General features: G+C 42.0%; 1 protein-coding gene and 1 long non-coding RNA gene across 3 annotated transcripts in view; one reads left to right on the top strand and one right to left on the bottom strand.

The window, feature by feature from the left end:
- LOC309379919 overlaps positions 1 to 26034 on the bottom strand; it is a 281744-nt gene that overhangs the window by 20412 nt on the left and 235298 nt on the right. The window lies entirely within an intron of this gene.
- ARSB (arylsulfatase B) overlaps positions 1 to 26034 on the top strand; it is a 74074-nt gene that overhangs the window by 15871 nt on the left and 32169 nt on the right. The window contains exon 5 of one of the 2 annotated variants that reach the window (XM_081929395.1): positions 22049 to 22292. The exons of the other annotated variant lie outside the window; for it this stretch is intronic. Coding sequence (XP_081785521.1) covers positions 22049 to 22292 — 244 coding nt within the window. The remainder of the gene's footprint in view (positions 1 to 22048; positions 22293 to 26034) is intronic. 2 annotated transcript variants of the gene reach the window in all.

Below are 26034 nucleotides of genomic sequence, written 5' to 3'. Positions count from 1 at the left end.
GCGAAGTAGGGCTTCTCTTGTGACAATGATGTTTGATAGAGCCCACATACTAATTTATTTCCACGGTGCATTGTTGGTTCAAAGTGTAGCCATTTTTACCGCTAACACTAGGAGTTTTCAGCCTTTGTCACAGTGTTCCTCCCAAGGGCAGAAAACAAAACAATCTGTGTACGTCCCCCTCTGCCAACAGCTGCTACAAACTAATCAACATCCTGTTCCTATTTGGCATCCTGGAGAGTGTTTGTGTTGGGCCTTCTTCTGTAGGTGGAAATGCCAGAGAGTAATTTGGTCCTGTGGACAACATGAGCTGATGCAGTACAGTGGTACCTCGGGTTACAGACGCTTCAGGTTGCATACTCCGCTAACCCAGAAATATTACCTCAGGTTAAGAACTTTGCTTCAGGATGAGAACAGAAATCATGCTCCAGTGGTGCAGCAGCAGCAGGAGGCTCCATTAGCTAAAGTGGTGCTTCAGGTTAAGAACAGTTTCAGGTTAAAAACGGACCTCCAGAACGAATTAAGTACTTAACCCGAGGTACCACTGTATAACGATTAGACTAGCATCAGGCTAGGACTGCCGAACCCAAGTTCAAATCCCCTCTCAACTGTGAAGCTCACTGTGTGACCTTGAGGCAGTCGCTATGTCTCAGCCCAGCTTTTACCTCACAGGGTTGTTGTGAGGACATAATTGGGGGAACCCATGAGCTGCTTGGGGTTGGATAAAAGTGTAACAGACGTGCATAGAATTACATTTCCTTTTGCCCCACACCTAGCGTAACACTTGTATAGTACATTTTAAGTTGCTTACAAAGAGCTACACATACCTTGTCCCAATAATCCTCACAGTATGCATCTGTGGAAAGCTAGCGTGATTATCTCCATATTGTAGGGGATTGTGCGACTGTGGCTGAGAAATTGTGGGTATCTTACAGTCACCTTATGGTTGAGGAAAGATATGAATTGGGACCTGATACAGCCATAGAACCTACCGTATTTTTCGCTCTATAAGACGCACCAGACCACAAGACGCACCTAGTTTTGGGAGGAGGAAAACAAGGAAAAAAATATTCTGAATCGCCGAAGCCAGAACAGCAAGAGGGATCACTGCGCAGTGAAAGCAGCAATTCCTCTTGCTGTTCTGGCTTCTGGGATAGCTGCGCAGCCTGCATTCACTCCATAAGATGCACACACATTTCCCCTTACTTTTTAGGAGGGAAAACATGAGTCTTATAGAGCAAAAAATACAGTACTTCTCCACGTTGCTCCAGTATGAAAACTAATATCTGGGCATCTTTCTGAAACATAGCCTACTCTTTGAGATGGCCTTAGGAGTTCAGAAATAAGTTGGGAAAGGAACTTCTTTTTATTTTGCTCTGAGTCCTCTTTGTTTTTTACTCCTCTTAAAAAAACTCCACTCAGGTTTGGGTGGGCTGTTAATCTAAATAAATAATATAGTGAAATATGTAGAAGTCTAATCCTGAATTGGTTCAGTTTCAGCTGAATGATACCAGTATAACAAAAGGTATAATAAAATTATGGTGGCATTGTTTTAAAACAACATATAAGAACTTAAGTAGTTAAATGTGCATATTTCAGAGGACAACAGGTACAAGCCAAGCCTTTTGCTGCTTTGGTGTAAAGACACTAAAATGTTACTGTGTGTAAATATAGTGGAGTGGGGGGGGGCATCACTGTTTTGCAGAATGAGGCTGAGTTTCCATTTCATTCATTACCAGCTAGCAATTGGTTGACGTATGCCTGGGACCCTACAAAGATCCATATTGTTTGCCCCCTAGAGAGAACTGCAGTGTTCTACAGATCCTATGCAACCAGATTAAGATTTGAAATGATGAATTGATTCTTAATATGTGTGACTGGGGAGGAGTTTTGGAGTTCAAACTGAGGACAGCGTTCTTCGCAGATACATACCTTGAGCTGCTTGTGCACAGTGTAGGTCTTTGATGTATTCGTTAAATGTCTGGCATCAGTGGGAGTATAGAGAGGCCCATTCTGCAAGTGATTATAGACAGCATACACACACATCTGTGTGTGCGCACACACGCACGTGCACACACACAGTGTCTTAAATTGTTCGGTGCATAAGTTCAAGAGTCCAGTTCAATGGGAATGCCAGAGGTCAGAAATCAACTTGCTTGGTTGAGCTATGAATTGGAGCTTTCATAGAGGTTGCATAGCTGTAGTAAATACTATTAATCCTCCCCTTTCATAAGCACTGGAAGAATTCACCCACACAATTAAAAAACTTAATAATGGGAAAAAATGACATGCTTTTATTGCTATCTTTGGCAGCCGGTTCTAAATGCTTCATCCAAGCTGAAGTGTACAGAAGAGCTGTTTCTAGGCTTGCCCCCTGTTTCAATCCAGTCCTTAGCCTCATGCCTTTTCAATAACTAAATGTTTCAGACATTCCATATCAGCACCACCCTCTATAATTCTGGACATATTTAGTCTCCCTTTTATTGTTCCTAATATAGATAGTTCAGACTCGTCAGATGGTTCCTTTTTTTCACAGAGGGATTCCAGATGCAGTGTGCCTCTTTCTGCTGGTTGGTTGATATTTATATATTGACATATTACTTCTTGGCCATGTTTGCACATAACAGTAAGCCAGAGTTAAACAAAGTATGGATTACCAGGAATGAGCAAGCACACTAGTACATGTGACTCATACTGTCTCTGCCCTCTTCCTTTTCCCTTTGTTGCACTGAGAGGAAACACATGAGGGTGCTGACTTAGTATTACAGTGGTACCTCTGGATACGCACACCTCCAGTTGCGTATCCTTCAGGATGTGAACGTGGCAAACCTGGAAGTATTTTTCCGGGTTTCACTGCACATGCATGCGCAGAAGCGGTCTACCGCCCCATGCGCAGAAGTGGTCCCTCCGGTTGCGGAAACCTCGGGATCCGACCGGAGCTGTGGAATGGATCCCGTCCGCAACTAGATGTACCACTGCACATGCAAACTAGACCTTGTGTCTTGTTTCTCTCCAGACAACCACAAGAGCAAACGAAGAACAAAGCATGGTTCGCATGTAATGCTAAGCTGGCAGTCTGGTTTTGTTTTTCCCCTGACATGGCAAAAGGTATAGGGTGTGTGTGATTTGAGCAGTGTACACCAGCATGCTTGCTCATTTCTGGTAAGCCATACTTGGTTTAATTCTGGTTTCCTGTTATGTATGCACCGGGCTCCTGAGGATGCAAATTCATATTCCGTATGATATTGGCCTTTGGTCTGATCCATCAAGGCTCTTCTTCTCTACTTAAAAGAAAGAAAGAAATGTTGTCTGATTCTGCTTGGTTGCTGCCCAACATTATTTGGAACACGATTGTGGGTGGGCTAAGTTGTTGCATATATGAAGCGAGGTCTGCTTGTGCAATGAGATTTCCCTCCCTTCTCCCACCCATGGAACATGGCACCCCCTCAATCTGATCTGCAGGGCTTAATAGGAGCTCTGCCTATGCCAATTTCGAGTGCATCCGCTCCACCTTCACTCTAGGCGCCATAACTGTTGCTTCATTGCCCTGAGCTCCCTGGAAAACCAAAGTGTGCCTTCATCCACAGAAAGAGGATGCTCTCAGGAGCAATTGTGTCATCTGTCCAAGTTGTTTCTCTAATCCAGAGATCAACCAGGACTTTGAGGCAATAGGGACTTCCCCGGAACAGTCAGAAAGCCATCTAGATCCATTTTGGCTTGATAGGTATCTCCACCCTACTGGAGGTTAGGAGTTCCTGTAGTCTTAAACTTCATCAAATAGATTATTAGGGCCTCACTGTGTGCAGATATGATCCCCTATTTGTTCATTTAGGAATGAGGTTCTTTAGACCAGGGAAACAACAGATAGGAAAAACACCCGTCCCCACCCCCGCACACTGCTTCTCTGCTCCTAATCACCCCCTTCCTCAAAATCAGTTTTGATCCCTCTGTAGAAAGTGTATAAGGGTATTTGAGGTTTCGTTACATGCTTGTCTGTGTAATGTGTAGTTAGGCCCCTAAACAGGTTTGTTCCGAAGTAACTTACACTGAAATGGAAACTTGGACTCTTCCAAGTAAATGTGTTTTAGATATATGTTTAGTAAATATGTCTGTCACGTTCTTTATTAACTATAGAATTCTGGCCACCACCTCTGTAATATGTCAGTTGTATTAATAAATACTACATTTGGCATATCCTTCTACAAGGATGCCTTAGTTTCTAAATGTTTTTATAATTCCCTGAGAACCTATTTTGTTTTTCTCCTCTATGGAAACAGCTTCACCTTTTGGTGTTCTGCATAATTTCACATGTTCCGTAAATGGTGCAGAATGAGACAGTGAAATGTTAGGACTTGCGACAAGCCTGCTGAGATCTTAAAACCGACAAATGATTTTCTAGTTAATTAATAGCCTGTCTTTTTCTTGACATAGTACAAGCCGATCTGTCACCGCTGCTCAAAAGCTGATTGTGTGCTCTTGTTTGATTAATCAGGTCCCATGGCTTAAGCCAAGCTGCACTGGTACCTGCGTCTGTGCACAATGTCACAAACAATGTCACAAACTACCGTACTTGTGATAAACAAGCAAAAAGTTGATATACACACACACGGCCTGCTCTTTATTTCTTATTCTTTAATGAAGACAATGCAATTTTATCTTTATAAACCAGGCTAACATTTAGGGCTTGCTTCATACCTAGATGAATTGGCATGTGAAAAGGTGCCACGAATGTCTAGTTTGCTGCATGTACTTGCATGTAGAAGCAGAGGCATGGGATGCAACATGCTGAACACTACAGTGTGGTGCTAACACAGAGGGCACATATGCTCCTTAACAGCCAATAGGAACAACTGATAGGTATATGAATGCTTTTGGAGGGTGGGATAGTAACTAGCCACAGCTTCTAGGTAGTGTAGATCTTTGTAGTGTGTATCTTTGGCTTGCTGGCAATTCTATCAAAGTCCATCAAAAGCCTTGGAGTGTTCTTCTTCGAAAACTCCTATATTCATATCTGTGATTATGTGTCCTGAACATGTCTGTTGAGACGATTGCTATAATACCCATGCAACAAAAAGCCACATGATTCAGAGAAAGAGATCTGTGCTTTTGAATGAATATAATGATATGAAATGAGCCCAGCTGTGTGCATGTGATGCCACAGTAGTTATTTAGATGCATTTTGTTAGGATTGCATATATGCTTTTGCAAATAAATGTTCCAACATGCATGTATATGTATATGTATATGTATATGTATATGTATATGTATATGTATACAGGGGCGCTGACTTATAAAAAATATTGGGGGGGCCCATACCGGGGTCCTGCCCCGGGAAGTTTTCTAAATTTTAGATGAAAATTAGTGAGTTTTAAAGTTTTTTAAAAGTATTTTAGAGTCATATGATCAACATTAGAACCCCGAAAACTCGACTCTCTATAACTCCACACTCCGGGAAACTCGACAAGCCTGAAACACTTTTTGGCTATGAAAAAAGAAACAAAACATAAACACGCACGGTATTTTCGTAAAAAGCTAATTTAATTTACAGTAACAATTATGCTTATAGACTATTACAGAGCAGTGAATATATAGCTCTGAAAAGACTGAAATGATATTTAAATAAATCCTAAACTATCATTAAAAGAATAAAACATAAAATATTGCTGTCGCACGGTAATAGCACTTTGATTAATAAGTGAAATAGCTAATTTAAGCTTACTTTGAATAAGGCTGAGGGTTCATTAAATAAAAATAATATCTCAAAGTTAATGCTTTAATACAGTTAATAAAGTTAATACAGTATGCCTAATACTGTATGTAAATACTGTAATACTGTATGTAAATAACGGGCTTTAATTGGGTCTTACACCCTAAAAATATTTAAGTATTTGAAAATAACTAATACAGTACTATTGTAATATAGAAATACAGTACTAAACTAGTACTAATATTTCGAAACTGAAAATTTAACATTCTGTATGTATTTAATTCTCTATTTTATAAAGATTTTTAATATCTGACAGTGAGTTTGGAGTAGCCCAATGCAAAAATCCCGAGGATCCATGTGGATCCGTGCTTTGTAACCACGTTTTTGCACCACTGTGACCCTAGGCAACAGTGGGTGCGTGATTTTTTTGGTGCAAGATGTAGCCATGGACATGCTATGTGATCTGATGGTGAATTTGGGGTGACCCAGTGCAAAGATCCTGTGGATCCATGCTTTGTAACCACGTTTTTGCACCATTGCAGCCCCAGGCAACAGTGGGTGCGTGATTTTTTTGGTACAGACTGTAGCCATGGACATGTAATGTGATCTGATGGTGAATTTGGGGTGACCCAATGCAAAAATCCTGAGGATCCATGCTTTGTCACCACGTTTTAAATGGGGAGGGAAGGAAAAACACAGAAGGGACAAGAAGCACAAGAGGGGTGTGCGGAGAAGCAGCTGGCTAAGAATGCAGGCGAGGAGTTTAACGGGGTGGGGGGAGGAAAGGAAGGCAAAAGTCCCCCCCCCCAAGCCAGCCCTCTCTCTCTCTCTCTCCCACCTGGAGCCTGCACGCAGTGTGACTAGGAAAGAATTAGAAGGAAGGACTCGATCCTTTCCTTAACCCTCTGCTTGCCAGGAGGGCAGGGGATTCCCTGCTCTTTGTTGAGTTTGAGCAAACGCAGCAACAGAAGTGGGTGGGCAGTAAGACCCTGAGGAAAGCTTCTGCCTTCCCTCCGCCCGACTGCCCGATCTTATTTTTGCCTGATTTTTGCCTCTGCGCTCCGGCGAGTCAGCTCCAGGGACCACACATTCGCTCAATAACACGCACAGAGCGAAATTTACGGTAATAATTTTCTTAAATTATTGGGGGGGCAGAGCCCCCCCAAACAAATTTTTGAGGGGGCTCGGGCCCCCTCAGGCCCCATGGAGTCGGCGCCTATGTATGTATATGTATATGTATATGTATATATATGTATGTTGTTGTTTAGTCATTTAGTCGTGTCCAACTCTTCATGACCCCATGGACCAGAGCACGCCAGGCACTTCTGTCTTCCACTGCCTCCCGCGGTTTGGTCAGACTCATGTTTGTAGCTTCGAGAACACTGTCCAACCACCTCGTCCTCTGTCGTCCCCTTCTCTTTGTGCTCTCCATCTTTCCCAACATCAGGGTCTTTTCCAGGGAGTCTTCTCTTCTCATGAGGTGGCCAAAGTACTGGAGCCTCAGCTTCAGGATCTGTCCTTCCAGTGAGCACTCAGGGCTGATTTCCTTAAGAATGGATAGGTTTGATCTTCTTGCAGTCTCCTCCAGCACCGTAATTCAAAAGCATCAATTCTTCGGCAATCAGCCTTCTATATATATATATGTATGTGAAAATGAAAAGATGACTTTCACACATCCACAATACACAGCTTTATTCTGAGGATATGCTTCTCTCTGCCTTGTGCTTAACCATCTGCCCTACACATCTTTCAGAACTTGCAAAAATTGGCAGGCTACAAAGATGATTTAAAATCCTTTTAAGTTTATGGAGACACAATCTACTTGAGGGTTGAACAATACTAATCCAATCCAGTCTGGTTCCCTGCTGTGCAAGGTATTGTCCAGTACTACAGGAATATCCTGGTGGAATGGACTTTACATGTCCCAAGGTTAGCTTTCAGCTGAGATTTCCTTTCAACTCTGCTTTTGCCATCTTCTCAAAGCCCCCACCCACCCCAGCAAGTCCTGCCCATCCTAAAAATAGCTAAAAACTGTTAGCACATTCTGAAAGACTCTAATGAATTGGCAAAACAAGGAACGAATGTTAACTCCCAAGCCTTCTGCTTTGCTTTAATAGATGATCAATATAAACAGCACACTAGTAGAGTTCTGTGGTGGACCAGCCAGGTTAGACACCCAAGAGATTTTGGTATGATCGGGGGAGGGGGATGCAAAAGTAGTAAGATGACTGCAAGTACCTGAATAGTTAGGGAGATTCATTCATTCATTTACTGCTTTGCTACATTTATATAATAGATTGCCATATAAGTTACATGATAAAAGGAGGAAATAAGAAATGAAGCATATCCAGGGACCAGCAATTTTCACCTGTTGCATTAAGGTGGCATAAGGACCAAGTGGAACAGCACAAAAGAAAGCACTTCTGGGATAGGGTAGGAGAAAACCAAGTGGCATTTGGTTCCAGCCAAGGTCAGTGGGAAGGATAGGCCTTATTGTCTCACCTCTCAAAGCATGTCCCTTTTCATGCAATAGCTTGATTTGAGGCAATGTGGAAGCACTTCAACATTTCTCACTAACATTAACAACAACTTCTCACCAACATTCAAGAAGCATCACAAACGTTTAAGATAAGTGTTTATAGATCAGAATTTGAGAGTGCTGTTGTGCTTAGGTTGTACCTGTAGGTTTTCCATGGGCCTGTGTGAGAACTGGATACTGGACTAGATGGGTCACTGGCCTGACACAGCAGCACTGCTCTTATAGAATCATAGAATTGTGGCTTTGGAAGGGACTGTGAGGGATATCTGGTTCAACCATCTGCAAGGCAGGAATCTTTTTCCCAACGTGGGGCTCAAACCACGACTCTGAGATTAAGAGTCTCATGCTCTACTGGCTGATCTATGCTCTACCAACTATTATGTTCTTAATTTAGTTGATATATGGAATACTTTAGAAGTAGTATCAAAAATATCTTGATTATTAGAAATTTCATCGATAATGGACCATTACTAGCTAAAACCAAATAATCTCATCATGCATGGAACCCCCAGTGTGAGCTGAGATCTTTTTACACAGAAGCCTGTAAAAGTAGGCTGTATCTGTATGTTGCACCATCCCTTCTTTTTTTGTGATGGACGTCCTGTTAGAGGACTTCCTGCTTGCTGAAGGTTTGTAAGAAGGAGCTCACTTCAATGCCCCACTACATGGGGGGGACCTATATACAGTGGTACCTTGGGTTACATACACTTCAGGTTACAGACTCCGCTAACCCAGAAATAGTACCTCGGGTTAAGAACTTTGCTTCAGGATGTGAATAGAAATCATGCTCTGACGGTGCAGCAGCAGCAGGAGGCCCCATTAGCTAAAGTGGTATCTTGGGTTAAGAACAGTTTCAGGTTAAGAACGGACCTCCCGAATGAATTAAGTACTTAACCTGAGGTACCACTGTACTAGGCTGGAACAAATCCATCACAACAACAATAGCTACTACCACTCTTATCTATTGTCATAAAGGAAAGTAAATTTTATAGAGCAGGCTTTGGCCAAATAATGGAGAAACATCATGGATACTGTCCTGGTGACAATTAACAAGGTTTCCCAAACCCACTTAGGCTAAGCAAAATTTATACAGGAGATTACTGTTGGAACTACAGTGTTCTAGGAATGTATGTAGATCATATTTGTTGGACAAGTTCCAAGATTATAAATTTTTAGAATTAAATCCTTTATAAAACCAATGATATGATGGGTTATGTTTTACCACTAGGTCCATTGGCTGCATTATTCTGTTTTTGTGAGTTATGTAGTTCTTTGTGAAGAGATGGAAATGATTATCCATTTCTTAATAGCAGCACGAATGGCCATAAACTAGAAATAGAAAAAAACAAACCCATCCCCCCATCACAGACTGGCTGTTAGAAGACTTAAAAGATTGTGTGTGTGTGTGTGTGTGTGTGTGTGTGTGTGTGTGTGTGTGACCAATGCCATCAGAGTAAAAGGAGGCAGGTGGGTGAATAATTGTTTTATGGAGAAATTAAGCCATTTCATAGCTATTTGGAATAATAAAGTAGAATATGCTGCCCAATATTATACTTGGAGTCATACAAGAGAATAATAAATTTTGGACCAACAACATTGATCTGTTGTTTTCCTGTCGTGGTCTCCTGTAGAAAATTGGACCATGTGGACCACGCAGATTTCTCATTTTGTGTTATCCTGTTGTTTAGAGATGGGTTTTTAAATACATACATACGTACATACATACATGCCACTCCTGGCATCAGAGAAGGGAACTGATTTGGAAAGCAGATGTAAATAGGTCTGATCGGCTGACTGGAGTTATAGTTCACACTAAATAAAGCCACTTCCTTGGGTTTTTGCCTGTGCTTTGCAAGATATGGTACTGTAATTACAGCTGCTCTTTATTTGAGAATCGTTGCAGGAGAAAAACAGCACCACACTAGCAGCCGAGCAATTCCCTGACACTGAGCTACAGCCATGTCACTCATGCCACTATATGCTGAAATGTTTAATCCTTTGTTTTTATTGTTGGTGTTCCTGGGTTGGTTTGGGGGGCTTTAGATGCTGGCCAGTTTTCATTGGCTGCAGGGATTGTTATTGGAATGGCTGACAGCTGTCTGCCAGGCTGTCTGCAGAGCCTTCCTGTGCTCACTGCTGTTCAGCTTCACAGAGCTATTGTTCGCCCTGAGCCCTCCCTCCCCACTCCCTGCCTTAAAGCCTTTCCCAGCCATATCCTGATATGGTAAACCGCTTAAATTAGCTCCAGATTGTTCTGTTTATTTTGTGCAAGATAAGCGACAAAGTGCAGCCACAGCCGTCCACCTCAAATAGAGGAGGAAAGAGAGGAGAGCAAGGTAATCTGGCTGACCAAATGCAGCAGTCCCCAAACAAGAAAGGCACAACACAAAGCATTAATATGCATAGATCATTTCCTCTTTCCCTCACAGTGCTGCTGTGCCAGAGAGAGTATTCTTGGAAGTAAGTGCAGACTAAATGCGGCACTTTATTTATTTTCAAGGCAGCATTCTCATATAGCTGGCAACCTTACTAGGAATCCCTGCTCATTTCCTCAAGATCTTGTGTTTGTTTTTTGTTTGTTTTCCCTGGAAAAGAAAATAGGGGAAAACCTTCTGTTGTCTATAGTGATGTTTAAAAGCAGCCTCCCTCATATGCGTCAGTCTTGATAACAATCACCCTTACGCCTCTACTTCAGTAGGTTTTGCATTTCTGACTGTAAAAGTGTTCTCCACGCAGCTTGGAGTGTGTTAAGATTGTGAGATTCGGCTTTCTGAAGTTCTTACACAACATCTGGGAAAGTGCAGCAATAATGGCCTCATTTCCTCCATGGCCCTTTTGAAGGCATTACAAATATACATCTCAATTAGGTCCTTAACTTAAAAAAAACAACAACCAAAAAAACCCCAGATGAGTAGATCCTGTTCCAAAAGAACACACTGCTTCAAAAGGCATAAGGGGATGCCCAAACCGGGCATTCAAAATAAACTTCCTTCTCTGAATAAGAACACATAAATGTTCCAGCCACATTTTAGCAGGTTTTGACCCTCGGAATTCAGTATTCCATTCAGTAGACACAGGTTTTTGGCTACGTTCCTAAATAAACTTGCATTGAAGCAAGTTCCAGTGAAACCGGTGGATCTTCCTTCCAAGAAAATGGTTGGCATCTGCAGATATTCTACATTAAAGCAAAAACAAGCTTAACTATGTGGGGCAGCCATTTGCTTTGTTCAAGACCTTGTGCAAGAATGTGACAGAGGGAAAACAAGGTTGCATTTTGAAAATATATTTTGCACGTGTGTGGGAGCTTATTTTTACAGTTATATAGAGATGTATATAGTTGATGTGGTGGTATTTGGGGTTGCTACAAACCTCATTCTTTATTTTACTCGCTGGTTCCTCCTAGGCTATGTGTTTAGGGCTGAGATACATGCATCCTTTTGTTAACCCTGCTGTTCATTTTTATCTCAGGAGCACATTAAGGAATATTTTGAGGAGAAGTCTTTGTGCTCAGAAATGGCTTTTTACTTGCTATTTTCCAGAGCAGAGTAACCTTACCTTAGCTGCTATTATAACTGAAAAAGTCAGCTCTCTTGAGTTAGCATGATTATTATTCACCATATTTTATTTTCCTCTGAACATTGTGTGCACATAGTCCATACTGAATTACTCTCAGGTGACAGAAATCATGTGTCAGCATCTCTTATTCTTGGAATAGCTCGAAGTAGAAGAAATCAATTTTTTATTACTTCTGTTGCTGTGTTTATTAAAATGAGAAGTCTTCTTGGTTTGGTTCCATATTAAAACAGGAACTTTGAGATAAGAGGGGGGGACACAACCCATAAGTACGTTCACGCACTCCACTAAGTTTAATTGACATTATAGTCAACACAGTAGTGTAAAGTTGGGAAGATTTGAAGGTCATTTACTAATAATTATTTGTACTGAGAGGGACTCCTACAGTCCAAACCAAGCCCTACATCATGGGTAGACAAACTAAGGCCCGGGGGCCGGATCCGGCCAATCGCCTTCTAAATCCGGCCTGCAGACAGTCCAGGATTCAGCGTTTTTTTACATGAGTGGAATGTGTGCTTTTATTTAAAATTCATCTCTGGGTTATTTGTGGGGCATAGGAATTCGTTCATTCCCTCCCCCCCCCAAAAAAAATATAGTCCGGCCCCCCACAAGGTCTGAGGGACAGTGGACCGGCCCCCTGGTGAAAAGGTTTGCTGACCCCTGCCGTACATGAATGCACAGTTAACTTTTGGGTTTCACTACTTGAAAACAGGGTGATGGTTGCTTGTTTAGATGGGGTTGCAGTATCCACCTGTTCTGTTCTACAAAGGGAAGGAATCCTTCTGTTACCTGAGGAATCTTTGATCTAGTGGAGAGCTCCGCTAACAGTAGAGGAGGTGAGGCAGTTCCTGGAGATTCCTTCTTCAGATCTCTGTGCCTCCACCCATGAAAGGGGCCGCTAGCTCTCTGAAGCAGATTTCCAGGGGACACAGAGATCTTACTCCCTTCTTCTGTTAGCAAAGGCATCCGCTGAATCAAAAGTCTGTCTGCACACAAAATGATTCAGTTTGTGGCTTCTTATAAAAGGGCTAGATCACCTGTGATTCTTCAGGTGTTACTGGACTACAACTCCCATCATCTCTGCCCATTGGCCTTGCTGGCTGGGCTGATGGGACCCGTAGTCCCAACAACAAATGAAAGGTTACAGATTTCCCCATCCCTGTGCTAGGCAAATCTTTGAAGGACCTTCCAATGGTTGTTAGTTTAGCGAAACAGCTGTGCTCAGTGGCGGTACATTTCCACTGTTACCAGATTCCAGGGTCAAAAAAAAACCAGTGGTCACAAAGTGAGAAGTGTATACCTTTGCTGATCTGTATCTTTGACTACTTATGGAAAAGCTAATGCTAGACTAAAATGGATCTTGCAAAGATCCAGGAAAGGCAATCCTTACATCTAGAATAGAGACAGACAGAATACATTTAATAAGTGGTTAAGCAATCTTGCTTCATTTACATGATGCAGCTACCCAGTCAAGCTTTTCTTGACTGCGGTATTTGGATTTACTTTATAGGTTAATTAACACTTGCTTTTGTTTTTTTGTTCATCCGCCATGGTGAAGAGAAGCTTAGAATTGTAAGCTATTTGTATTTCAAATAACAGGGAATAGGATCAAATTACTTCAGGGGCACACAATGAGAAATTCATGGGGATTATGTCAGTACACACAACAGTGACCTAGCTAAGCATGGCTCCTTTTCCTAATGTGAGCAGGCATGCTTCACGTTCTCTTAAGACACCTTTGAAGCTTTCTTACCTGCTCTCATTGGCATTTTATTATGGCCTGTCATCTTGAATCTAGTGTAAAATCTCAAGGTGATTACCCAGCTAATGGCATCTTGACCACCAGCAATTATTTTGGAAAAGAGCTTCCTTTTGACTTCATATATGGTGTGTGTGGGTGTGGGTGTGTTTAAGAGAGAGAAACAGTCTGCAACCCAGTTTAAAAACCAATTTTACAATTCTAGTTTGTGGTTTTTAAGACCCCCAATTTTTAATATGTACCTCTGAATATTCTTAGCTTGTTGTGATATCCATGTACGCACATGGCACTGGATCATAAGAAGAGAGCACAAAGATTGTTTCATGAGCTCTTCAAATTCTTGCTGATTTAGTAATGTTGGTTTATTCCAGGTCAAGCATTCATTATTTTGCTGCCTTGCAGTTCTTAAAAGATGTTCATGCTGATAAGCCAGTTTATACTAGTTATCATTGTCTTGTCTGTAGCTTCATGGGCTCACACTGTACCAGGATATCTGGCAAGTCTTCAAGATGGAACTGAGCAGAAATGAGGCTGCTTTTCTGCTTTATTGATTCATATAAGATCTTTGGCAAGTCTAAAATTGAATCAAGGTCCTGATTCTCAAAAACCTTGTACTAATAAAGCAATTCTGAAGCAGTTCTAGGGACATGAGAAACATCTGTCCAAAGTTCATGAATAATGATTTTTTTCAGCCAAAATTTTACATGAACTGCCTGAGTTCCCACTATCAGTGCCTTGTTGTAGAGGAAATGAAAAGAAATCTGTTGCTCTTAGGTGAAGATTGGAGAGAAGTATGGAAGAAGCTTCCTACAAGCAGTGCAGATAATTTAATTATGTGCTCAAAAGTTTGCCATTTGGACTATTTCCCTAGATTTGGAGGAAACAAAAGAAATAAGAAAAGGGAACTGGAGTGGGATAAAGCTGATCACTGTATTATTTTAGTTATCCAGACTTTGGAGGTAATTCCATCCTGCAGCGTTCTACATGCCCGGTATTTTTCTTCTAATCATCAGGAAAATCAGCTGACTTGGATTTCCAATTCAGCTGTTGATTGCAGCTCCCAAGAATGGAGCTCCATTGCAGAAGTGTCCACTCTGTCTTTAATTGCGATTATGCATTTAGTACAGTGCTGCCTCGGGTTACATACGTTTCAGGTTACACACTCCGCTAACCCAGGTTACATACGCTTCAGGTTACACACTCCGCTAACCCAGAAATAGTGCTTCAGGTTAAGAACTTTGCTTCAGGATGAGAACAGAAATCGTGTGGCGGCAGCACAGCAGCAGCAGGAGGCCCCATTAGCTAAATTGGTTCTTCAGGTTAAGAACAGTTTCAGGTTAAGAATGAACCTCCGGAACGAATTAAGTACTTAACCCGAGGTACCACTGTAATCACATATGTAGGACACACTTGACATATAGGAGATTCCCCCCCCCCTTTATATGCATGTGTGAGGTGAAAATGTTTGGGACTGGCACGCGTGCCTGAAGCACAAATTGGTTAATCTCCCATAGATCTAAGGAGCCACATCAAAAGGAATTATGTCAATCTGGTTTACAAAGCGTAATGAAATTGTTCTTGTTTATCTGTCCTTTTAATGTACTTACCGCTTGAGATACACTTGCACTTCCTTCAAGCCCTGAGATGCCATTAAGCACAATCAACTTTGGGACCATGTTCAACATTCTTGGGCACACAGACCTCCCCTCCCCCCAGTAGAGGGAAATGTTCCATGTGCTCTTTGGCATTTCCAATAGCCTAGGAATCTGCGCTGTACTAAGTCAGTTCATTCGCTGGAAGATGAGCCCCTCAGGTCGGAAGGCGTCCAACATGCTACTGGGGAAGAGCGGAGGGCAAGTACAAGTAGATCCAGAGCTGATGAAGCGACTGGGCCAAAGCCGAAAGGACGCTCAGTTGCGGATATGCCTGGAAGCGAAAGGAAAGTCCAATGCTGTAAAGAAAAATATTGCATAGGAACCTGGAATGTAAGAACCATGAACCTGGGTAAGTTGGAGGTGGTCAAAAATGAGATGGCAAGAATAAATATTGACATCCTGGGCATCAGTGAACTAAAATGGACGGGAATGGGTGAATTCAGTTCGGATGACCATCATATCTACTACTGTGGGCAAGAAACCCGTAAAAGAAATGGAGTGGCCCTCATAGTCAACAAAAGAGTGGCGAAAGCTGTACTGGGATGCAATCTCAAAAATGATAGAATGATCTCGATACGAATCCAAGGCAGACCTTTTAACATCACAGTAATCCAAGTTTATGCACCAACTACTTGTGCTGAAGAAACTGAAATTGACCAATTCTATGAAGACTTACAAGACCTTATAGAAGTGACACCAAAGAAGGATGTTCTTCTCATTATAGGGGATTGGAATGCTAAAGTAGGGAGTCAAGAGATAAAAGGAACAACTGGCAAGTTTGGCCTTGGAGATCAAAACGAAGCAGGGCAAAGGCTAATAGAGTTCTGTCAAGAGAACAAGCTGGTCATCACAAACACGCTTTTCCAACAACACAAGAGACGACTCTACACATGGACATCACCAGATGGGCAGCATCGAAATCAGATTGATTATATTCTCTGCAGCCAAAGATGGAGAAGCTCTATACAGTCAGCAAAAACAAGACCTGGAGCTGACTGTGGCTCAGATCATCAGCTTCTTATAGCAAAATTCAAGCTTAAACTGAAGAAAGTAGGAAAAACCACTGGGCCGGCAAGATACAATCTAAGTCAAATCCCTTATGAATACACAGTGGAAGTGAGGAACAGGTTTAAGGATTTAGATTTGGTGGACAGAATGCCTGAAGAACTATGGATGGAGGCTCGTAACATTATACAGGAGGCAGCAACGAAAACCATCCCAATGAAAAGGAAATGCAAGAAAGCAAAGTGGCTGTCCAATGAGGCCTTACAAATAGCGGGGGAGAGAAGGCAAGCAAAATGCAAGGGAGATGGTGAAAGATACAGGAAATTGAATGCAGATTTCCAAAGAATAGCAAGGAGAGACAAGAAGACCTTCTTAAACGAGCAATGCAAAGAAATAGAGGAAAGCAATAGAATGGGAAGAACCAGAGATCTGTTCAAGAAAATTGGAGATATGAAAGGAACATTTCGTACAAAGATTTCCATAATAAAGGACAAAAGTGGAAAGGACCTAACAGAAGCAGAAGACATCAAGAAGAGGTGGCAAGAATACACAGAGGAATTATACCAGAAAGAAATGGATGTCTCGTATACCCCAGGTAGTGTGGTTGCTGACCTTGAGCCAGACATCCTGGAAAGTGAAGTCAAATGGGCCTTAGAAAGCACTGCAAATAACAAGGCCAGTGGAAGTGATGGTATTCCAGCTGAACTATTTAAAATTTTAAAAGATGATGCTGTTAAGGTGCTACACTCAATATGCCAGCAAGTTTGGAAAACTCAGCAGTGGCCAGAAGATTGGAGAAGATCAGTCTACATCCCAATCCCAAAGAAGGGCACTGCCAAAGAATGCTCCAACTACCGCACAATTGCACTCATTTCACACGCTAGCAAGATTATGCTTAAAATTTTACAAGGAAGGCTCAAGCAGTATGTGGACCGAGAACTCCCAGAAGTGCAAGCTGGATTTAGAAGAGGCAGAGGAACCAGAGACCAAATTGCAAACATGCGCTGGATTATGGAGAAAGCTAGAGAGTTCCAGAAAGACATCTACTTCTGCTTCATTGACTATGCAAAAGCCTTTGACTGTGTCGACCAAGGCAAACTATGGCAAGTTCTTAAAGAAATGGGAGTGCCAGATCACCTCATCTGTCTCCTGAGAAATCTCTATGTGGGACAAGAAGCTACAGTTAGAACTGGATATGGAACAACTGATTGGTTCAAAATTGGGAAAGGAGTACGACAAGGCTGTATTTTGTCTCCCTGCTTATTTAACTTATATGCAGAATTCATCATGCGAAAGGCTGGGCTGGATGAATCCCTAGCCGGAATTAAGATTGCCGGAAGAAATATCAACAACCTCAGATATGCAGATGACACAACCTTGATGGCAGAAAGTGAGGAGGAATTAAAGAATCTTTTAATGAGGGTGAAAGAGGAGAGCGCAAAATATGGTCTGAAGCTCAACATCAAAAAAACGAAGATCATGGCCACTGGTCCCATCACCTCCTGGCAAATAGAAGGGGAAGAAATGGTGGTAGTGAGAGATTTTACTTTCTTGGGCTCAATGATCACTGCAGATGGTGACAGCAGCCACGAAATTAAAAGACGCCTGCTTCTTGGGAGAAGGGCAATGACAGGCCTAGACAGCATCTTGAGAAGTAGAGACATCACCTTGCCAACAAAGGTTCGTATAGTTAAAGCTATCGTTTTCCCAGTAGTGATGTATGGAAGTGAGAGCTGGACCATAAAGAAGGCTGATCGCCGAAGAATTGATGCTTTTGAACTATGGTGCTGGAGGAGACTCTTGAGAGTCCCATGGACTGCAAGAAGATCAAACCTCTCCATACTGAAGGAAATCAACCCTGAGTGCTCACTGGAAGGACAGATTGTGAAGCTGAGGCTCCAGTACTTTGGCCACCTCATGAGAAGAGAAGACTCCCTGGAGAAGACCCTGATGTTGGGAAAGATGGAGGGCACAAGGAGAAGGGGACGGCAGAGGATGAGATGGTTGGATAGTGTTTTCGAGGTTACCAGCATGAGTTTGACCAAACTGCGGGAGGCAGTGGAGGACAGAGGTGCCTGGCGTTCTCTGGTCCATGGGGTCACGAAGAGTCGGACACGACTAAACGACTAAACAACAACAAAGTCAGTTCATTGGTCCATCTACCTCCGTACTGGCTGTGCTGACTGGCAACAGCTCGCTAAGGTTTCACACAGGAGTTTTTCCTTGTCTGGAGATGTCATGAAATAGACCTCAGACCTTTCTGCATGCAGATCACCTTGCTCTGCCACTAAGCCACAGCCATGTTAGTTGCAATTCATTCTGACTGAAATAAATTAAAATGGAGGTGTGTTTCTCCCCCACATTGATTTAAATGGGATCCAAGTGCAGCTAACTCAGTCTGGATACAACCCAATGTATTTCGTTTTCATAGAGGTGAATGAGAAGCTTCAGCCTCCATGGAGATCCACTGCAAATGTTGCAGACACTGGATCAGAACCTGCAAGACACTTACTTTTGTAGACTAGTCTATCAAAGTACTGCTGATTGGTTTACCCATACTTGTTTTTAACTCAGTGGCTGGACATGTCACGTAATGGCTCATACATGTGTGTCAGTCATCAAATCACCACCACCAGATTTTTCATAACACTCGATATCAGGCACAATCCTTTTCAATGGAGGTGGCTTGCTCACTCAGCTCAGAATCATCAAATGATGATAAAACAAGAATATTCATGAGGCTGTTGTCCTGAAAATGGTTTCTTACCCTCGCATTACAATAAAGCTGATAGGAGTGAAACATTATCAACAATTTTGCCTGAAATGTCTTTGAAATTGTTAAACCTTTGGCCCTGGACTCCAATCTTTTCACGAGTTTACAGTTCCAGGACAATCCAGGATGTCTGGTGGACTCACATATTTCTTAGGATGTCTAGAAAACTGGTCAGAAATAAGCCATGTTGTACTTGTTGCATGGTTATAGTACAAATCTGTAGCCGAAGCACTGATCAATATAGTTGTCAGGTACTGGAAGCCAATGTTTAGGTTGCAAGATTACATGTTGAAGAAGTAAACCTCCAAAATAGTATTATCAAAAATCTTTTCTACCCACAGAATGAGCTACACTTTCATTACTTGCCAAACCTGAAGGACTAGGTCTTCCATTTCTATATTTTTGGTTCAGAGAGTACCACCTCTTGTAGATCAAATCCTGAAAATGGTAGAAGAATCTCAAAGGTCTCTTTCTGTGTTTATTTTCTGGATTTCATACACAAGGCAGTAAAGTACAGTGGTACCTCGGGTTACATACGCTTCAGGTTACATACGCTTCAGGTTACAGACTCCGCTAACCCAGAAATAGTACCTCGGGTTAAGAACTTTGCTTCAGGATGAGAACAGAAATCGTGCTCTGGCGATGCAGCGGCAGCAGGTGGCCCCATTAGCTAAAGTGGTGCTTCAGGTTAAGAACAGTTTCAGGTTAAGATCGGACCTCCGGAACGTATTAAGTACTTAACCTGAGGTACCACTGTAAAGAGGATGTTCTTAGAGGCTTTCTTTCTCCTTTGTGACATAATGATGGTGCATAGGATCCTGAAGGTTGCTGGGCCCAAGACTTTAGGCCGTTGATGATTTGCAGAAAGGCAGGTCTGGATCCAACCTTTTTGTCTAGACAAGGTGTGTCTATAAGCCACACTGGGTGTTACCATAGAAGAGGCATTTCTCTTGTGTTAGAGAGCATGAGAATGCTTGTTTTAAATGATGCTTGAAGCCTGCACATTCACAAGTAGTCACATAAATAATAGGTTTTTAAAATGTATATCTATGTCTGCTCCCCAGTTAACTAGGAACACCTTTTCAGTCAATTAAAAGGTTTTAGAATTGGCTAATCAATCAGTTGATCAAACATTGCAGCCCTACTCACAACCCACCCACTTCAGAACAAAATAATATTGGTCTTTACTCTCTCTGTTTAATGAGCATTAAATTGCAACAGAACACTTCATTACTGTATGATTTTTCTCCAGTAACAAAGAGAAACTGTATTTACTGATGGTTATAAATCTTGAAAGCAGAGCAGTTCAGAGCCCAAAGCAGGTAGAATTCTATCCCAGTGGGAGGTATCTCACAAGTGAATATGATCCCTTAATGGGTTATCTTTTAAAAATGGGAGTGCTGGGATCTTGGAAGTGAAAATTTTCTTTTAATAAATACATATTTCAGAGTGAAATCATTCAAATTATGCATAAGATAAGAACCAGTGTGATGTAACAGTGAGAGCGTTAGACTGTGACCTGGGAGACCAGAGTTTGAATCCCCACTCAACCATGAAACTCGCTGGGTGCCCCTGGGCCAGTCACTGTTTCTTAGCCTGACCTACCTCACAAGGTTGTTGTGAAGATTAATGGGGAGGTGGGACTCTGGAGGCAAAGGAGGTATATAAGTGTAATAAATAAATAAGAATAATGATGATGGGGATAGTTGTAATGCATATGCTGGGGCAGGTCATTGGTCCATCTAACCCAATATTGTCTACTCTGATGGGCAGTAGGTCTCCAAAGTCAGTCAGGAATTTCTCCCAGTACCTGTTACCTGACACTTTAATCTGAATTGCCAGTTCTTGTTCTTTGCCACTAAATTATGGGCACTCCTTATTAAGATACCAGTCCTCTACACCCTGCTTATAAATGTTAGTCAGATATGTTAGCTATGAAATGTTGTCTAATAAAAAAAACCAACAACCCTGTAGCAGATGATGGCGTGGGGTTTTGTAAACAAAATCTGTCCCTTTTCCCTTATGGGGTATCCAAGACCCGTATACTGTAGAGTCCTTATGTGGGTTCCCTATTGGTAAGAGAAAATAACAGAGGCCAACCAGAGAATATTGAGAAGCAAAGCAGTTCGTAAGCCTGTTCTTTATTGAACTGTTGCAATAGGGTGCTCCCCTCACACGCAGGAAGGCCCAGAACAAAGGTGTGTCTGCCCTTATATAGACATTTTAAATTCCCTGCCCTGGAGCTCAAGACCACCCCTCCATACATCATACATACATACATCACAGAAGGGGTGTAACCCAAGATCACCCCCCACAAACATCATATCTACATCACAGAAAGGTGGTCTACAACAGAAATTTGAATGTTGTTGTTTTTCCTGTCTGCCAGGTTATCTAAATACTACCTTATCTAATTGCCTTTCCTAGTAGTCTGCCCATTCCTTTGAAATGGTGATTACCCAACTCCTGTAACAAGGAAGGTTTTCTCACCTCCTCCCTCCTTGCAGAGAAACATTTGTTCAACTTGGGAGTCAAAATGGTTTCAGCATGGTCTTCCTGTGCTGGTCCAGACATGTGTTCCACATATCTATGTTTGTGCTTGGTTGGTACATTTATGAACATTTATTTTATATATATAAGACCTTAATTTTTTTATTACAGGGGCAATGGTGCTTGCCTGACCTCCCAGCAGCAGGGACACCGGTGTTTACTGGGAGAAAGGGGGGGCAGTGCAGCAATGAGGTTGACACTGCGCAAACACACACCTAGAGCACCATATTGGTTCTGCAAGTGTGTTTGCACAGTGCTGACCTGGTCCACATTACCGTGGTCTTTCTTCCTCCCAGTAAACAGCAGTGACCCATCTGTCAGGAGGTCGAATAAACACTGCCACCGCACACCACCATTTGCTACTGATACCATCTGTATGATACCAGGTGGCCATCCAACCTCCTTTTTAAAAACTCCACTGAAGGTGTATAAAACTTTTTTAAAAACTAACAACAGGGTTTCTTCATACTTACTGCTTAATATGTTTCAGATAATGGGGGCCAAACGTTGGCAGGTGGAAACAACTGGCCATTAAGAGGAAGAAAATGGACACTGTGGGAAGGCGGAGTGAGAGGAGTGGGATTTGTTGCAAGTCCTTTACTGAAACGGAAGGGAGTGGAAAGTCATGACCTTATCCACATTTCTGATTGGCTGCCAACCCTGGTGAAGCTCGCTGGAGGGTCTACGAATGGCACAAAGCGTCTAGATGGTTTTGATGTCTGGAGAACAATCAGGTAACCTATGTTTTGGTAGGACATTATCTGCCTCCCCATGGTGCATTATGGGCAACCAAGATGTTGCTGGGGGCAAAATCCTTGCAAGCCATTTTTTTTTTTAAGTAAACGTCTTTAAAAATGTGATCAGATTTTCTTTTAATGGATTTATTAGCTAGCAGAAGTGGGGCAACTAAACTTAATCAAGCTAGCAGACTCAAGCAGCAAACATTTTGTATGATGCCTTGTTCAAAAATCCATGTAACTCATGAGAAGGTCCTGAGAAATAATTTATCACTTGAGTGTTTGCTGCTATAAGCGCATTTGATTAAATGAATGATAACCTAGCTGTTTGTAACAGAAAAATTAATGCAACCCTGATGCATGTCCACTGTGTAATCCATCAGAAAATTTCCTGCCAATAGTCTGATTAAGTCAAATTACTCATGGGCAAGTTTTCACCTTCTAAATTTTCCCTGTAGAATTTCCTCCCCCCCCCCCTTTGCAATCTAACCAGAATTCCCCAGAGTGCTGGGTGTTTTAACAGTGTAAACAGATACATTCTTGCATGGTTGAAAAGTAACTGGTTTTCAATATCACAGAGTAAACAAGATGGAGAGAGGTGATAATTGCTTCATTAAGCTATCAGCTATGCAGAAAGCGGTTTGCAGTCTTTACATAGTTTCAGCAGGGGTATTTTATTGAAACTATAATGGCTGGGTTTTTAATAGATTGGATTAAGCTGTCTGAGTTTTAAAAGTACAAGGGTGCACAGAATTATTGGTAGACCCCCCATGGAAGAAAAAACATCTGCAGCAATTACAGTTTTGCAACAGACAGAGTACATGAAATTGACCACAGTCTCCTCCTTGCTTGACTCTGTCATGCATCAATTCCTTACAACAGCTTTCTATTAGAGCTATTTAAACTATTTTTGCCTGCCTGGGGTGATGTTTTTATTATTCTATCTGGTTGGACAGGCATCTCCAGAGATGTTGTGGATATTGAATATCTTCCTGTGTTGGAACAAAGGGTTGTACTGCAGGAACCATTGGGTATTCTCCAGCAATCTGATTCTGTGAACTTTCCCAAGTGCTGCAGACCAACCAGGGTTTTGGTTGGACAAGGCATTCTTGATAAAGTTGAAAGCATAGCACTCAATTTCCTTTAGAAAGTTTTTTCCCCCCTAGCTGCAGCTAGTACAAAATGTTTTCACCCCCCCTCTTGGTGAATGCAGATTGCTGGGGGCATTAAAAATCTGCTCCCTACTGGTTGCAATGACTACCTGACAGTTTCCAGGCATAATTCAAGGTACTAATTATGTTGCACAAAGCCCTATATATCTAGGGAGCTGGGTACTTTGTACAGCATTCTCCCCCCCCCCCATGACACCCTTCTCCCATAAAATTTAGAGAGGCCCTGATCCATTTCCCATGAGGACAAATTTGTTGACTTAGGCAACTGTATTTTTCTTTAGGGTGCTGCAACATTATGTTGTATCCAAGTACTTTCTAATCAGAGTAGATCCATTTACATTAACGAACCAAAGTCAGTCATACCCATTAACTTCAGTGGGTCTACTCTGAGTAGGACTAGCATTGGACACAACCCTTTGAAACGCTTCCCCCAAAAAGGCCTCCTTTAGTCATTTTAGCTGAGAGCCAAAGAAGTCATACTTAGAACAGACCAATTGAAATAAATGAGCTTAAGTCCCATGATTTTATTGTATTTTATAATAATTTCCCCTTCATGGATCACTGCCTTGCCGTGGCGAAGGGACTTGAATAACTCAGAGAAGCTATGAGCTATGCCATGCAGGGCCTACCCAAAATGGACAGGTCATAGTGGAGAGTTTTGACCAAACGTGATCCACCCGGAGCAGGAACCGGCAAGCCACTCCAGTATCCCTGCCAAGAAAACTCCATGGACAAAGACAACAGGCATATAAAAGTTATGACGCTGGAAGATGAGCCCCTCAGGTCGGAAGGCATCCAACATGCTACTGAGGAAGAACGGAGGACAAGTACAAGTAGATTCAGAGCTGATGAAGTGGCTGGGCCAAAGCCGAAAGGACGCTCAGTTGTGGATATGCCTGGAAGCGAAAGGAAAGTCCAATGCTGTAAAGAAAAATATTGCATAGGAACCTGGAATGTAAGAACCATGAACCTGGGTAAGTTGGATATGGTCAAAAATGAGATGGCAAGAATAAATATTGACATCCTAGGCATCAGTGAACTAAAATGGACGGGAATGGGCGAATTCAGTTTGGATGACCATCATATCTACTACTGTGGGCAAGAATCCCATAAAAGAAATGGAGTGGCCCTCATAGTCAACAAAAGAGTGGCAAAAGCTGTACTGGGATGCAATCTCAAAAATGATAGAATGATCTCAATACGAATCCAAGGCAGACCTTTTAACATCACAGTAATCCAAGTTTATGCACCAACCACTGGTGCTGAAAAACTGAAATTGACCAATTCTATGAAGACTTACAACACCTTATAGAAATGACACCAAAGAAGGATGTTCTTCTCATTATAGGGGATTGGAATGCTAAAGTAGGGAGTCAAGAGATAAAAGGAACAACTGGCAAGTTTGGCCTTGGAGTTCAAAACGAAGCAGGGCAAAGGCTAATAGAGTTCTGCCAAGGGAACAAGCTGGTCATCACAAACACGCTTTTCCAACAACACAAGAGACGACTCTACACATGGACATCACCAGATGGGCAGCATCGTAATCAGTTTGATAAAATTCTCTGCAGCCAAAGATGGAGAAGCTCTATACAGTCAGCAAAAACAAGACCTGGAGCTGACTGTGGCTCAGATCATCAGCTTCTTATAGCAAAATTCAATCTTAAACTGAAGAAAGTAAGGAAAACCACTGGGCCGGTAAGATACAATCTAAGTCAAATCCCTTATGAATACACAGTGGAAGTGAGGAACAGGTTTAAGGATTTAGATTTGGTGGACAGAGTGCCTGAAGAACTATGGATGGAGGCTCGTAACATTATACAGGAGGCAGCAACGAAAACCATCCCAATGAAAAGGAAATGCAAGAAAGCAAAGTGGCTGTCCAACAAGGCCTTACAAATAGCGGGGGAGAGAAGGCAGGCAAGTGAGGGAGATAGTGAAAGATACAAGAAATTGAATGCAGATTTCCAAAAAATAGCAAGAAGAGACAAAAAGGCCTTCTTAAATGAGCAATGCAAAGCAATAGAGGAAAACAATAGAATGGGAAAAACCAGAGATCTGTTCAAGAAAATTGGAGATATGAAAGGAACATTTTGTACAAAGATTACCATAATAAAAGACAAAAGTGGAAAGGACCTAACAGAATCAGAAGACATCAAGAAGAGGTGGCAAGAATACACAGAGGAACTATACCAGAAAGAAATGGATGTCTTCGTATACCCCAGGTAGTGTGGTTGCTGACCTTGAGCCAGACATCCTGGAGAGTGAAGTCAAATGGGCCTTAGAAAGCACTGCTAATAACAAGGCCAGTGGAAGTGATGATATTCCAGCTGAACTATTTAAAATTAAAATTTTAAAAGATGATGCTGTTAAGGTGCTGCACTCAATATGCCAGCAAATTTGGAAAACTCAGCAGTGGCCAGAGGATTGGAGAAGATCAGTCTACACCCCAATCCCAAAGAAGGGCAGTGCCAAAGAATGCTCCAACTACCGTACAATTGCACTCATTTCACACGCTAGCAAGGTTATGCTTAAAATTCTACAAGGAAGGCTCAGGCAGTATGTGGACC

The sequence above is a fragment of the Podarcis melisellensis genome, assembly GCF_964234715.1.
Source record: "Podarcis melisellensis genome assembly, chromosome: 11".
In the NCBI taxonomy this organism is placed as follows: domain Eukaryota; kingdom Metazoa; phylum Chordata; class Lepidosauria; order Squamata; family Lacertidae; genus Podarcis; species Podarcis melisellensis.
This window is presented reverse-complemented; position numbering and strand designations above follow the sequence as displayed.